The sequence below is a fragment of the Schistocerca gregaria genome, chromosome 4, assembly GCF_023897955.1.
Source record: "Schistocerca gregaria isolate iqSchGreg1 chromosome 4, iqSchGreg1.2, whole genome shotgun sequence".
Taxonomy (NCBI): Eukaryota; Metazoa; Arthropoda; class Insecta; order Orthoptera; family Acrididae; genus Schistocerca; species Schistocerca gregaria.
This window is the reverse complement of record NC_064923.1, coordinates 718,108,092-718,120,528: the sequence shown is the minus strand read 5'-3', so window position 1 is coordinate 718,120,528 and position 12,437 is coordinate 718,108,092. Positions and strand designations below refer to the sequence as shown.

Genomic DNA, 12,437 nt, shown 5'->3' with positions numbered 1-12,437 from the left:
ATGTAAAAACAAATTGCTATAAGAAGTTACATTAAATGAAATGGAGCTCGTGGCTGTAGTTTTCAGAAGACTGATATTGTTTCTTTTGGGGCATGATTGGTGCTTATGTAGTGAATTTGAGGTTCTTTGTATCTAAAATTTGAATTGCTGTTTTTATCGGGAAATGAACCGTGAGCTGCAATTGGTGAACTATAATGGATATTATGCTTCATAATTTGAAAGTAAGCCAGTCCAACATACTGACGGCATATCAACAGATATAAGTGCTGTGCAGAATTATCAATTAGTGAATTTTTTTCTTCATTGAAGTTCCAGTTAGACAGCCTTCACATTTTTCTGTTAATTTTCATTATGACTTCCTTTTCATCTTTATTAGTTATTTCTGTATTAATTTTATCTTCCTTTCTGTTAATTCATGTAATGTTAATTTGCCATCACTTTCCTTAACCAGATTCTATTATATTTTTCTCCTTAAATCCAATGTTGACAGCCTTCATACAGTAAATGCTTAAAGAGACTTTTTGTTTGATACTGTCTTCTATTTCCACAGATATTTCTCCATGTAATTTCTGGTAGCTCATTGGCTGCGTTTATGTGGCTGGAACTTTTCCATTTTCACTACCAGTGATATTTTTGAAAGTTATCTCACGGTCATTTTCATTGAATCAACTGTGGGCTCTTGGTGAAACATTGTAAATTAACTAAACTAACACTTTTTTGCCTGTTTCACAAAGTTTATTATTTATGTTACTGCACAACCTAGGTTTTGGGTTATAAGCCCATTTTCAAGTACAGTAAATAGTGTTTGTTTAGTTTTCTCTGGGTGGTTACAATTACTGAAGCAGAAACAACAACATATAAGGTCAGATTTAATTCATGCTGTTTATAGGTAACATTGTGTTGAATTTATCCTGTAGGATTGTTTGGTGCACAGTAGATCTACGTGCAATATGGGGCATGTCAAAAATGGAAAACATTCATTATCAGGTACTTCCTAAGCATTTTTCTTACAGTATAACATAATTGATTATAAATGATGATATGTACAAATTTAATGTGATAAGTACTATTCAACACTGTAAAATTCCTTTCCCAACAGAGAGTCTTTGAGAATCTTTGGAAAGTTAGTGTCATGTACACTGGCATGCAGACTTCTTAGTAATTTGATACCTAAGCACTGAGATCCTTTTTCAAGCATTGTCAGTTGATGGGGTATGCTTCATGTGTCATTCTGTCTCTGTTTGTTGTGGATGTGTTACTGTAATTTGTAATCCAGTCTGTGCTATCTTCTGTGATATATATATTATTGTTTTATGCATCTACAATTATCTAAAAGTTAAAGATACCTAGATATTTGTGGAAGCTTCTGTGTGTTTCAGAAGTCATCGTTCTTAATAGATTCTGTACTTTTATTTTAATTTTATTTTGTACACACTCTTTTTTTTTGTTTCTCAAATGTTTTAGTTTCCCCACACTTCATACTGCTGGTATGGTTCCAAGGGTCTATGATATACTGTGCCACTGTGCACACTGTGATAGCTGTTTCATTATGAATATGATGGAGCAGAGTTTCTTACAGGCAGAATTAATATGTTGTTTCCAGTTGAGCTCATTATCCACAATAATACCTAAGAATCACGTGGTTTCTACTTCTTTCAGCCTTGATTCATTCTCCTCTAAAACAAGTTGGAAGTGTTCTCTTTGTTTGTGATCACTGTACATGTAATCTTTTTTTATCTTTGTAACCAGTCCATGAGCCATTGAGCTGTAATGTACAGAAATGTATGTTCTGCTGTCAAGTTATTCCACATTTTGGTCACTATTCAGTATTATCAGTCGCCTGCATACAATATTTTCTTCTGTTACTTTTCAACACCTATAATCATTAATGAATAGATCAAATAGCAATGCCTCCATTACCAATCCATGTGGTACTCCATATTTGATGACTTTGGTTTCTGACTGATATGCGTTTCCTATTGATACGAACTGATAAGCAAAAACAGTATGACCACTGCCCACCATGACATTGAATACTGCCTGGTGGTGTTGTGAGCACTTGATCCAGTAACAGAAATATGTAGGCGGAGCAGACATGGATGGGGGATCAGCCTAGTGAAGATGTGTGCTGCATAAGGATAAATTAATTGAGATAAGTGACTTTGACAAAGGGCAGATTATTGTTGTGCAGAGCGTGTGAACGAGTGTCTCAAAAATGGCGAAACTGGTTGAATGTTCAAGTGCTACTGTCTTGAGCATCTACGGAAAGAGGTAGGAGGACAGTGAAAGTACCACTATGAGCTAAATGGTTGGACGTCCACGACTCTTCACGGAACCTTGGGTTTGGAGGCTTGTTTGCACTGTAAAGCGGGATGGACGGTGATCTGTGGCATCTCTGCTGAAAGAGCACAATGCTGGTCTCCATACAAAAGTGTTTTGGAGCACACCATCATCATACAGTATTGAACATTGAGCTCTGCAACAGAACACCCCCACATGTTCACATGTTGACCCAATGACCTTGACAATTGCAATTGCAGTGGGCATGGGACCATCTGGATTCGACTGTTGATCAATGGAAATGTCTCGACTTTTTGAGTGAATCACTAGCTCTATGGTTGTCTCCACGAATGCCATCATTGAAGTGAACAAAGGCTCGATCAAGCAGTGCATCACAATGCAGGCTGCTGGAAACAGTATTACACGATGGGCGACATTCTCTTGAGCTTGTATGGGACCTGTGGTAGTAATTGAAAATGCGCTGATCGCCGTGGTCCACCTGCATCCTTTCATGCTTGATGTCTTCCCCAATGTCGATGTCATCTTTCAGCAGTATAATTGTCCATGTCTCGGAGTGAGAACCATACTACAGTGTTTTGAGGAGCATTATAGTGAACTCACATTGACATTTCAGTGACCCACTTCGCCTGATGTAAATTCTGTGGAACCCAGCTGGGTCATTGTTGGTTACCATCACTGCATACACAAACCAGTGCCCCATAATTTATGCAAATTACGCGATCTGTGTATAGTCATCTAATGCCAAAAACCTCCACAAGCCTACCAACAAATAATTAGATCCCTGATGTGCAGAATCAGTGATGTATTTTGTTCCAAAGACAGATGTAAGTATGATTCTGTCCACTCATCTAGCCTGCCCTCAAATAATAGAATTTTCCAATTTTCGTTTCAGAGTCTCTGATGTCAAATGCTTTGGAGAGACTCAGAAACATTGCAGATATAACTTTTTTTCTTCTAATAAGAACTGTATAATGTATTCACACAGGCAACTGCTGATTCTGTAGATTTGCCCTTTTCAAAACCATGCTGTGATGGTACAGGAATGTTATATTTGTCTATTTAATCAATTAATCTAGGATACATAACATAAGCATTTGCAGGGGTTTTGAGGAACTTGAGACAAGTGAAACTAGGCTGGAGTTGTTGGGATCATTGTTATCCCTTTTCTTGTACACAGTCAACACCCTGCTTATCTTCAGTTTTCCGAGAAAAATTTCACCTCTGAAATAGCTGCTCACTGTGCAGTGTTGATGTGATTATGTGCTCACCTGCTAGCTTTAATATGTGAATTGATATGTCATCACCAGTTGACTTCTTGGACTTCCGTCTCTGTACAGTTTTTCTTATTCCATCTTCTATGACTGGTTTCAAGAACACTGTTCTGCTTTTTTATTTTTTTTTTATTTTTGAAACCTCAGTAACCTTTCTAGTATTAAAGAAAGAATGGACAGTCCAGCTTGGAATATCAGCAGTTATGGAAAGGATGGATTGCTACCCAGTGTAAGGATGAAACACGTGAGTTGCAGGCACAATGGAAAGACAGTTACATGCTAAGCATTTGGGCAGGCTTTCATCAGAAAAGGAAAACATGCACGCATTCACACAAGCAAGTGTGTGTGCATGCTCTCTCTCTCTCTCTCTCTCTCTCTCTCTCTCTCTCTCTCTCACACACACACACACACACACACACACACACACACACACACATGACAACTATCTCTGGCTGCTGCCCCAGGCAGGCCCAGTTTTAAGTTCTCTATCACATTTATATTGTTATCAGTGAGTATGTTGGCTATTTCTCTACCATCTGTAAACACTGTGTTGTTTACTTCTATTGAACTGCTCTTTGTTTCTTTGTTTGCTCCATCTTTTTCCTTTCTTTCAATGTTAATTACATTCCAAGCTGTTGTTAACATGTTTGTTCTGTGCTTATTTTTCATTGTTTTATAGTTTCCAGCTCCTCCCTACTATCTGAGAGCCTGCAATTTTCTACACATTTCTGTTATTTCACTGATAATCCATTATGTTTGACCTTGCACCTTTTCTTGTCTTTCTCTATTTTGGGGAATGCTACTTTAAAATTGTGTTTAATTGTTGTAATAAATGAATCATACTTTCCATTTACATTCTGCACCTATGTAGTTTTATTCCATGTTTCCCTTCTTAATATTGTTCTAAAGATTTTGCTCACTGATGATATTGATCTCTTTTCGTGTTCATTTTGATTATCATACTATGTTATTACTTCTGCAGAAACAAATCATCTGCCCCATACTAATAATAGTAATGCTGTTGTCGATAACTGTCTGACTTTGTAAAGTCGCTCTAGTTGGTGCAGATATTGTTCGCACAATATTATACTGTATTAACGATTCTTAAAATCTTTTCTTGTTTTTGATCATTTTGCCATGTCAGTATTTAAGTTTCCATGTGTAATAATGTTATATTCTTAGTAAGCTAGCAACTTTTTTTCAGAAAGATGCTAATCTCACCACCTGATTATCAGTGCTTAGTCTATGTAAATGCTTGGCATCCTTCCCTAGGCAGTTTTCATATAGAAATTTGTTTGGATCTATGAAAACTGTACAGAGATGATCACATTGTTCTTTGATGGCTCAGTTTATTTTGCAGATATATTTGTTACTCACTTACCTTTATTTTATGATTCTACTAAGTATCACTCTGGATCCCACATAGACACTTGTTGCTGAGTGAATCGTATTTGTTCTTTTGTTAGTAATTTCTTCTTCATTGCTGCTTCTTAGTGAATTTTTCCAAAGTGTTTAAAGACATCGTGTAGTTATATTTGGTTGCAGAACCTAGTTTTAAAGTCACTTGTCTTACATTTACCTTATTTTTAAAAAATTTTCTTGAGTTTTTGACTCTAATGCCTCTACCTGCACATTGATTTCACAGTTTGGGAGAGTGATATTTTTCAGCAGTGAGCCTCAATTATTAGAAACTCATTTTTGTTCCCTTGCATAGCTGTGGTCTTGTTTTTTATTTTAGTATATGCCATCTCCTTCCATTTATATTTATCTACAGATTTTTGGCTTGCTGAGCTTATCAGAAACACTGGGTTTGTTGTTCTTTTTAAAGTGCGTACAACTACATGCAATTTTGTGGTCTTGTTGTTTTTCCATACACTCATATTGATCTATTATTATTATTATTATTATTATTTTGTAGTTGATATTTTTGTTTTTAATGACTCGGTGTCATTTTGTAGTAATTTTATAATTTCATTTTTTGAATCCCCGCACTTACTTGATCGGCTGATTAATCATGTAATAGTAGTTGCATTTGATACATAAAACACCTTTCATCACTGGATTTTCACATTCTCTACACTAAAAACTATTTATTTTTGCCGTTTTAATGAGACTTAAGTGTCACTACAGTTTTCTATCACGGCATCAGAGTGTCTAGAGGCAGCTAAAGTTTGTTTAGTAATTACTGACTATCACATCAGATTGTTTAGATGAAGAAGCTTGTAGAAGAAAGGAGGTTTATGTGTGGCAACAAAAAGTTTAGAGTGGTTATCATGACACAGGGATTTTAGTGGGTCTTTCTGACCAGGTTACCTAACGATACCTCATACCCCAACACAGACCTAAACTCTGTCATATTCTCCCTAGAACATTACAAATGCCATAGAGCATCATTAGTTTTGTTTGCTGGATAAAAACATTTTGTGCGTTGTATCTTTGATCACAAGAAATTCTGAGTACATTTTGAGGAAAGGACTGTTCAGCTGTTTCACTTTGAGTGCAGTGTTTAATAATGGAGGTGCTTAAGAGTGTGAAGCCGTCTTGCAGGTAGTAAAGTAGAGATGACCACATGCTAAGGTTTGCTTTCATTCTTCTGCATGGGAAGGGGTATTATTCTTCATGGGAAGGGATTTAAATGCACTGACTTATACACACACTATTAGAGCCTTTAGTCTGTAGGTAGGTATGGTGTAATCAAATTTCTTGCTGTGAAGAAAGTTTACAGTATGAATGTTAATATGCAAACTGTTTGGCAGTGTGGGGCAGGAATTTATCCTTCTGGAATATTACACATTTCAAGATAATATGAAAGAATGTTATCACCTCAGATTGTTTGCAATTTGTAGGGTATCAGTTACCACCGTACAAGTCAGTTCTCAACAAGTGTAATTGGGAATGAATTAGGTTATCACAAATTCTATTAATGGATCCTACTTAGTCTTCCAATAGAAGTTTATCATCCTAAGTAGTGTTCATCTTAAAATCTGCAACTACTTGCATGAGCATCATGATTTGACAACTTCCATGTGTTATTGAGCAGTAATAAAACTACTACACTCCTTCTTTATTCATGGATTCTGTTCTGAATATCATTGTTACTGTGACTCACCCACTACATATGTAATTTTTGAGAAGAATTTTCCAACACAACATCTTTATTAGAATATCCATTCAGTGTCCATAATTTATCGTTTGTTCAAGATGCATTAATTGTCACTACTGGATTGACTATTGGTTACTCAAATAAAACAAATTCCTATGGTCCTCTCTGAAATCCCATTGTTTATATTAGAACAAAACTGTGTGGAATCCATTAAAATTTCACAATATATGCAGACATGTTGGGAATGTATTCAGTTGTAGAAATCATTGATGTGCAACTAAGTCCACACACCTTAAATTTACGTCCTGAATCTAGTCAAGTGTCTCACATTGATGTATGTAATAAACTAACTAGCAACATAATGACATTTAAGAGTTTAGTGAGTGATGTCTTTTATTTTGCTGATATTGAAGCTAATTGCCTGTTTCTTTGGATTTCCAAAGCATATACCAAGACTCAAAAGGCTGATGTCACTGCTTGATTATTATCACATTTCTTTTTCTCTTGAATGTTTTTACTTATTTCAAAATTTTTGGGACATACCTTAAAATAAGAATCATAGGTGTTTAACATATATTAAGTATCTAATTTGTTGTAGTTTTTGGTGCTGGTGATCATATATTACACTGCATACAAACGTAAGACATAGACTGCATGCGAATTCAGACCAGAGTATGCTCTTTTCAGGTATCCATGTAACCCATCCATCACAACAGGCCTGTTCTGTGCTACCTCAAGATTATGGTAGTACATATGGATTTTCATATTACTGCTGTAGCACTGTATGATACTGTGTGTTTCATGGAAGGGTTGCTTGTTTTCATCTGAAAAAAAAATTACATAACACTTTATTATTGACTTTTTACTAACATTAACTATTGGTATAACTCTAATAATTTGAACTTCTGTAACTTAACCTACTTGTTTATATTAGCTATGCTTTCTTGTGACATCCTCATGATCAGTGGAGCAACATTTGTGATTAATTTACTGACATTCTTTTGTGCTGTAATAAATCTGTAACCAAAACGTTGTATTTGTTGTTTTGATTTAAAATTTGCATAACTACAGTGCCTATGCAGGTCTGAAAACAAATGGATTTTCGATTTCTTTTCTACAACTTAGAGAGTGCTTATTAAATATGTACATTTTTTTGCATATTATGGTGTCCTTTCAGTTGCTGAATGAGTGCTGCTTCGTAGCAAGTTATCTGAGTTTATATCACTATTAGTCCAACATATTTTCATTATATAGGTAAAGTATTTATAAGGAGATTCAGTTTTGTAGTGGGGTAAGGGGTCTTTAAGAAACAGGCGAAGAAAAAGTGCATAGATTAGGAGAATTAGGCACTGTTAAAATGACGTTACTAATAAGTTTGGATTCTCAGAAGCTAGTTACATGAAAATTATGAAAACAAGTGTCACCAACTGTTTTCAGTCATATTATTATTTATTTAATTGCAAAAAGTTCTGAATATACATTCCTCATGAGTTGATAGCAAATGAAGTAAATGAACTGTTAGTTACTTCTATAGAAGAGTGCTGTAATTAGTCAAAAGTTGCCACATAGTCGTAATAGAACTGGGACTAATCTTTTCAGCTTGTTACCTGGTTACCCCTGTTTCATAGTATTATGGAGATCTTTGTTGTATAATTAATATAAAGGATGTCCATAAACCATTGTATGTCACTCGTGGTGTAGAACTGTGCTCTTTATGTTTGCCGGAAGAAATAGTTTTCAGCATATTTTAGATATACAAGTCGAAGAAGATGCTATTGTTGCAGGCTGTCTTATTATAAAGATCTGATAGTTTGAATTTGTTTCAGTAGCTAATTTGACAATGTTTCTAGACTATAGATTTGTAAAAGAAACATCAAACATATTAAGACAGAAGAAAAAGTCTTAGCTGACAGGTGGTGGAAGATATAAACATGGAAAGAAACATTGGCAATACAGACTGAAGGTCCCCTCTGTAGAGAGAGATGTGACATGACTGGGGGATAGAGACTACACTATAGTCGAGTTGGCATAAGAAGGTCTTTGACAGTGGCAGTAAGCTGGGTGCTACAGCTATGTGTGCATACTCCAACCAGTTGTGTAACGTGATTTTGTAAATGCACTTCATTGTTGTCCCAGCTTTATAGATGACTACTGTTTTTGCCTGCAGCTGTTAGTACTACACAGCTGAAAGCTGGCAAAAGCACTGCCAGCTGTCAGGAACCTTCTTACACTAACTCAGCTACAGCATCAATTTCCAAAATTATTCAGACTTTTTGTAAAAGGGAGTCCAACAGGACTTGGCTTATGTTTGTAGCATTGTTTTATTTTCCATCTCTTCCTGTCTCACAGTTATGTGTTCTATTTTATGTAATCCTTGAATCGGTCAGTTTTTTCAACTCCATCTCCTACTTCCATGTGTGAAAGGATCTTCAGTTTGCCCAGTTAACCGTGAGTGTAATTTTCTTTCTCATTAGAGTGATCTATTTTTAGATGAGTGTTTATGTAAATGGTGAAATCTTCATAATCACCCATGCCAGAAGCAAATATTAATTTGTTAATATTTACAGTCAAAATCCATCCATGTAGTGACTGTAATTAGTAATGAAGTTTCATATCTGTATATAATCTGTCAGAGGGAGTTCACATATAGATTGTTTAACTTGATAGTAATTAATTCATATTATGGCTTGTTGCATTGAAAATCCCATTGTGAAATAATTGAGTGAAGCCCTTTCTCAGAACACATTCACAACATTTCATATAGTTTGCTGGTGATGTCTGACTTTAAGGTTAGGAAATGTTACGAAGCCATCAGTTAGTAGGAGCTACAAAATTTTTAAGCTGGATTGTTTCTATTACATTAATTTCATTCATAAAGAAAGTAATGAAATCAGTACGCCTGGTTCAGGGCTGAGCTGATATTTAGTGAAATGGCATAATTATATCAAAAGAATGACACTCAGATTCCAGTCTAGCCATGCTGGTTTATGTTGCTCTTTTATTATCCAAATTACTGTGACAAGTGTTTTGATTATTGCCGGCACAAGAACAGAACAACTCTTTCTAGTTCGATTGTGTAACATAACTGGAGTTTCACCATATTTCACCTTGCATTGATGTAATATTTCCATTAGTTTTTCATGTGTTCAAATCCTAAATCGTTATTTGAAGTACCTTACTTAGAAGTATTCCCATAATAGAGCAACAATTGTGTTCACTTATTTATTAGTTGTAGCACATGCTCTTACATAACATGAATAATGTTTGATTGCTATTCCGTTTTCCTTGTTTTTGCTCAAGCTAGTGCACTGGTATGTTCTGGGATCTTAAGTCACCTGTATGAAGAATGTTGGACAGAAGCAGAGGTGTATATTGCACAATAAAGTCAGATGACAATGATGAGCTCAGGGAATCAGGGAAGTTTTACGTTCCTCATGGCACTGTTCTGAAGGGTCACAATAATTGTCTGTTCTTAAGGATCATAATTGAGTGTATCAACTGCTCTAGTTAGTTAATTTTATATTAATTTTGTGTTAATGAATAATTTATTCTTATCCCAAATGATGGAAAAAAAGAAGTTGCTGCTTTTAAGGCTTGTGCATGAGCTTAGTGGGCAATTAGGAAGATTGATATGAGCTGAGTTCTGTTGGGTTGTATTTTTAGAGAACTTAAGTTGTTGATACTGTAAGTAAATCACTAAAAATGATCTGACATTGAAATTCACTTTCATCAACTCAGGCATTTAAAAAAAAAATATAATGTCAGTTAAATAAATAACAAGTTTGAGAACTGCAAAAGAAGTCAACTAAAGTGTGACCTATTTCACAGTATTTATCATTCAGTGGCTAAGAATACCATTTGTAAATACCTTCAGTATGTGGATGCATTGCAATTTTAAAACTGTACTGAGACATAGTAGTGAAAATCTCTCGTAAATTAAATTGCACTGAAAATTTATGAACTGCCTCCATAAAAAAATTTTTGCTGTAAGATGTCTAATCGCAAGTTATATGTAATGACTTCGGAAAGTGAGTTACACATGTCGTACCACACTAGGCCCATTGCACAAGAGTGGCTCATTGTTACAAGAGAGTACACATTCCAGGTTTTGTGTAGAGACAGTTCTGCTGTGATATGGATTACAGATGCAGCACAGTGTGTGGCTACTGTGTCGTGCAAATTAGAAATGTACTCCAAAGTTGACGTTGTGGACAAAATGTCTAAATTTCACAGTGACTTACCCTGTACTTTTGGCAGTATATGGACCAAATGCAGTGTCGCTTCCAGGTGTAGAGAAGTAGCACCAACAATTTGACCTAAGTCGTGGGTGATGCTGATTGGGAGGTAGGCCATCATCATCGACCAGATCTTCCATCATGAGATTTCTGTCTTTTTGGCAAGCTGAACATAATCTGGAGGAAATAGATCTTCCAACAGTGAGGATATTCACACAGCAGTTTCTGATGTGTATGTGACCAAGGAATAGATTTTAATCATTGAGGAATTGAGCGATCGACAGAAAGTTCTGATATTTACAGGGACTCAGGGACTTGGTGATTGTTTTTCTATATAGTGTCACGTACCTGTCTAATTCTGGATTGCAGTGGAGCATTCAGTAAAAGTTGCTTGGCCTACCATAATAATGTGTAATTCGCTATTTGGAGTCTCCTCCTTTTCTAAAAGATTAGATGCAGTTATCCAGGAAATCAGTGTTCAAAATTTTCTTTTCAGTGGGTAGCTTCTTTATTTCTCAGCAGCAGATAGCAGATTTTCACACTTAGTGAAAACTACATGTTTTTATGAGAATTTCAGTTAAAAGTTTCATTTCACTTTTTTAGTTCAGTTTAACAGTTCTCGTTTTGTCGCTCTATGTGTATGTGATGCGTGGAAAGTCATTATACATTGGTTCATTGCTAGAGGCATACAAATGTTAGAGAGATTTTTTAATCTTATTGTGGAAATGAAGAGTCACTTGGAGTACTGAAAACTGTGGTACCAAAGTTGAATAATGCGTATTTTGGTTAAATATTGCTTTAAGCCAGTCACCATATCTCCATTACAAAATCTAGCCCCCTTTTTGTTGGAAGAATTAATATATCTTATTTCTTCTTTCCATCACAGGAAGGTAGCAGTGCTAAACATTCAAGTAAACATTCAAGTATCTCTGCTGTAGCAGTTAGCGCCCACTGAAAAGATCTAGAAGTTAATAGTGGCTAAATAAACCATTATGTACATGAAATAAGACTATTCTGTAGTTATCAGTATATAAGTAGTCGTGAATTTAAAATAAGTATCTCATGGATAGTAAGTGGGATGGAGGAATTACCTTTTCTTCTTCTTCTTTTCTTTTTTTCCCCTAGTGCAGTGCAGAATGCAGTGGCTCTGATTATTGTAAAAGTTTAATGTGATCATTAATGGAAACTCCATGATGGGTGATAAGTTTCTTATTACCTTAACAATATTATTTACTCTCAAAGTATCATATTAAAGCTGCATTAAGTATTACATACTAAAATTAACACTTATCATTACAATATCTCATCAATTTTTTTCCTTTACTATTGTATACTTCAGTTATAATTTATTACCAGATCAATAATGGAAATTCCTGGATGGAACAATATGTAAAATAAGGCAACCACTCACCTATATCAGATCGATTCGTTGAGTGCTGTAGCACATAACGGAAAACAGCATTCACATTAAGTGAATGACTGTAAAATACGTTGACAGAGTAATTTTGTAAAAATATCAAGAACAGT

General features: G+C 35.3%; 1 protein-coding gene across 13 annotated transcripts in view; it reads left to right on the top strand.

Moving 5' to 3' along the window:
* LOC126267043 (uncharacterized) overlaps nucleotides 1–12,437 on the top strand; it is a 1,079,001-nt gene that overhangs the window by 1,041,386 nt on the left and 25,178 nt on the right. For 5 of the 13 annotated variants that reach the window (XM_049971855.1, XM_049971856.1, XM_049971857.1 and 2 more), the window contains one exon: nucleotides 7,363–7,728. The exons of the other annotated variants lie outside the window; for them this stretch is intronic. In XM_049971855.1, the coding sequence (XP_049827812.1) occupies nucleotides 7,363–7,423 (61 nt within the window). In that variant the 3' untranslated portion in view covers nucleotides 7,424–7,728. Of the gene's footprint in view, nucleotides 1–7,362; nucleotides 7,729–12,437 lie in introns of those variants that run through there. 13 annotated transcript variants of the gene reach the window in all.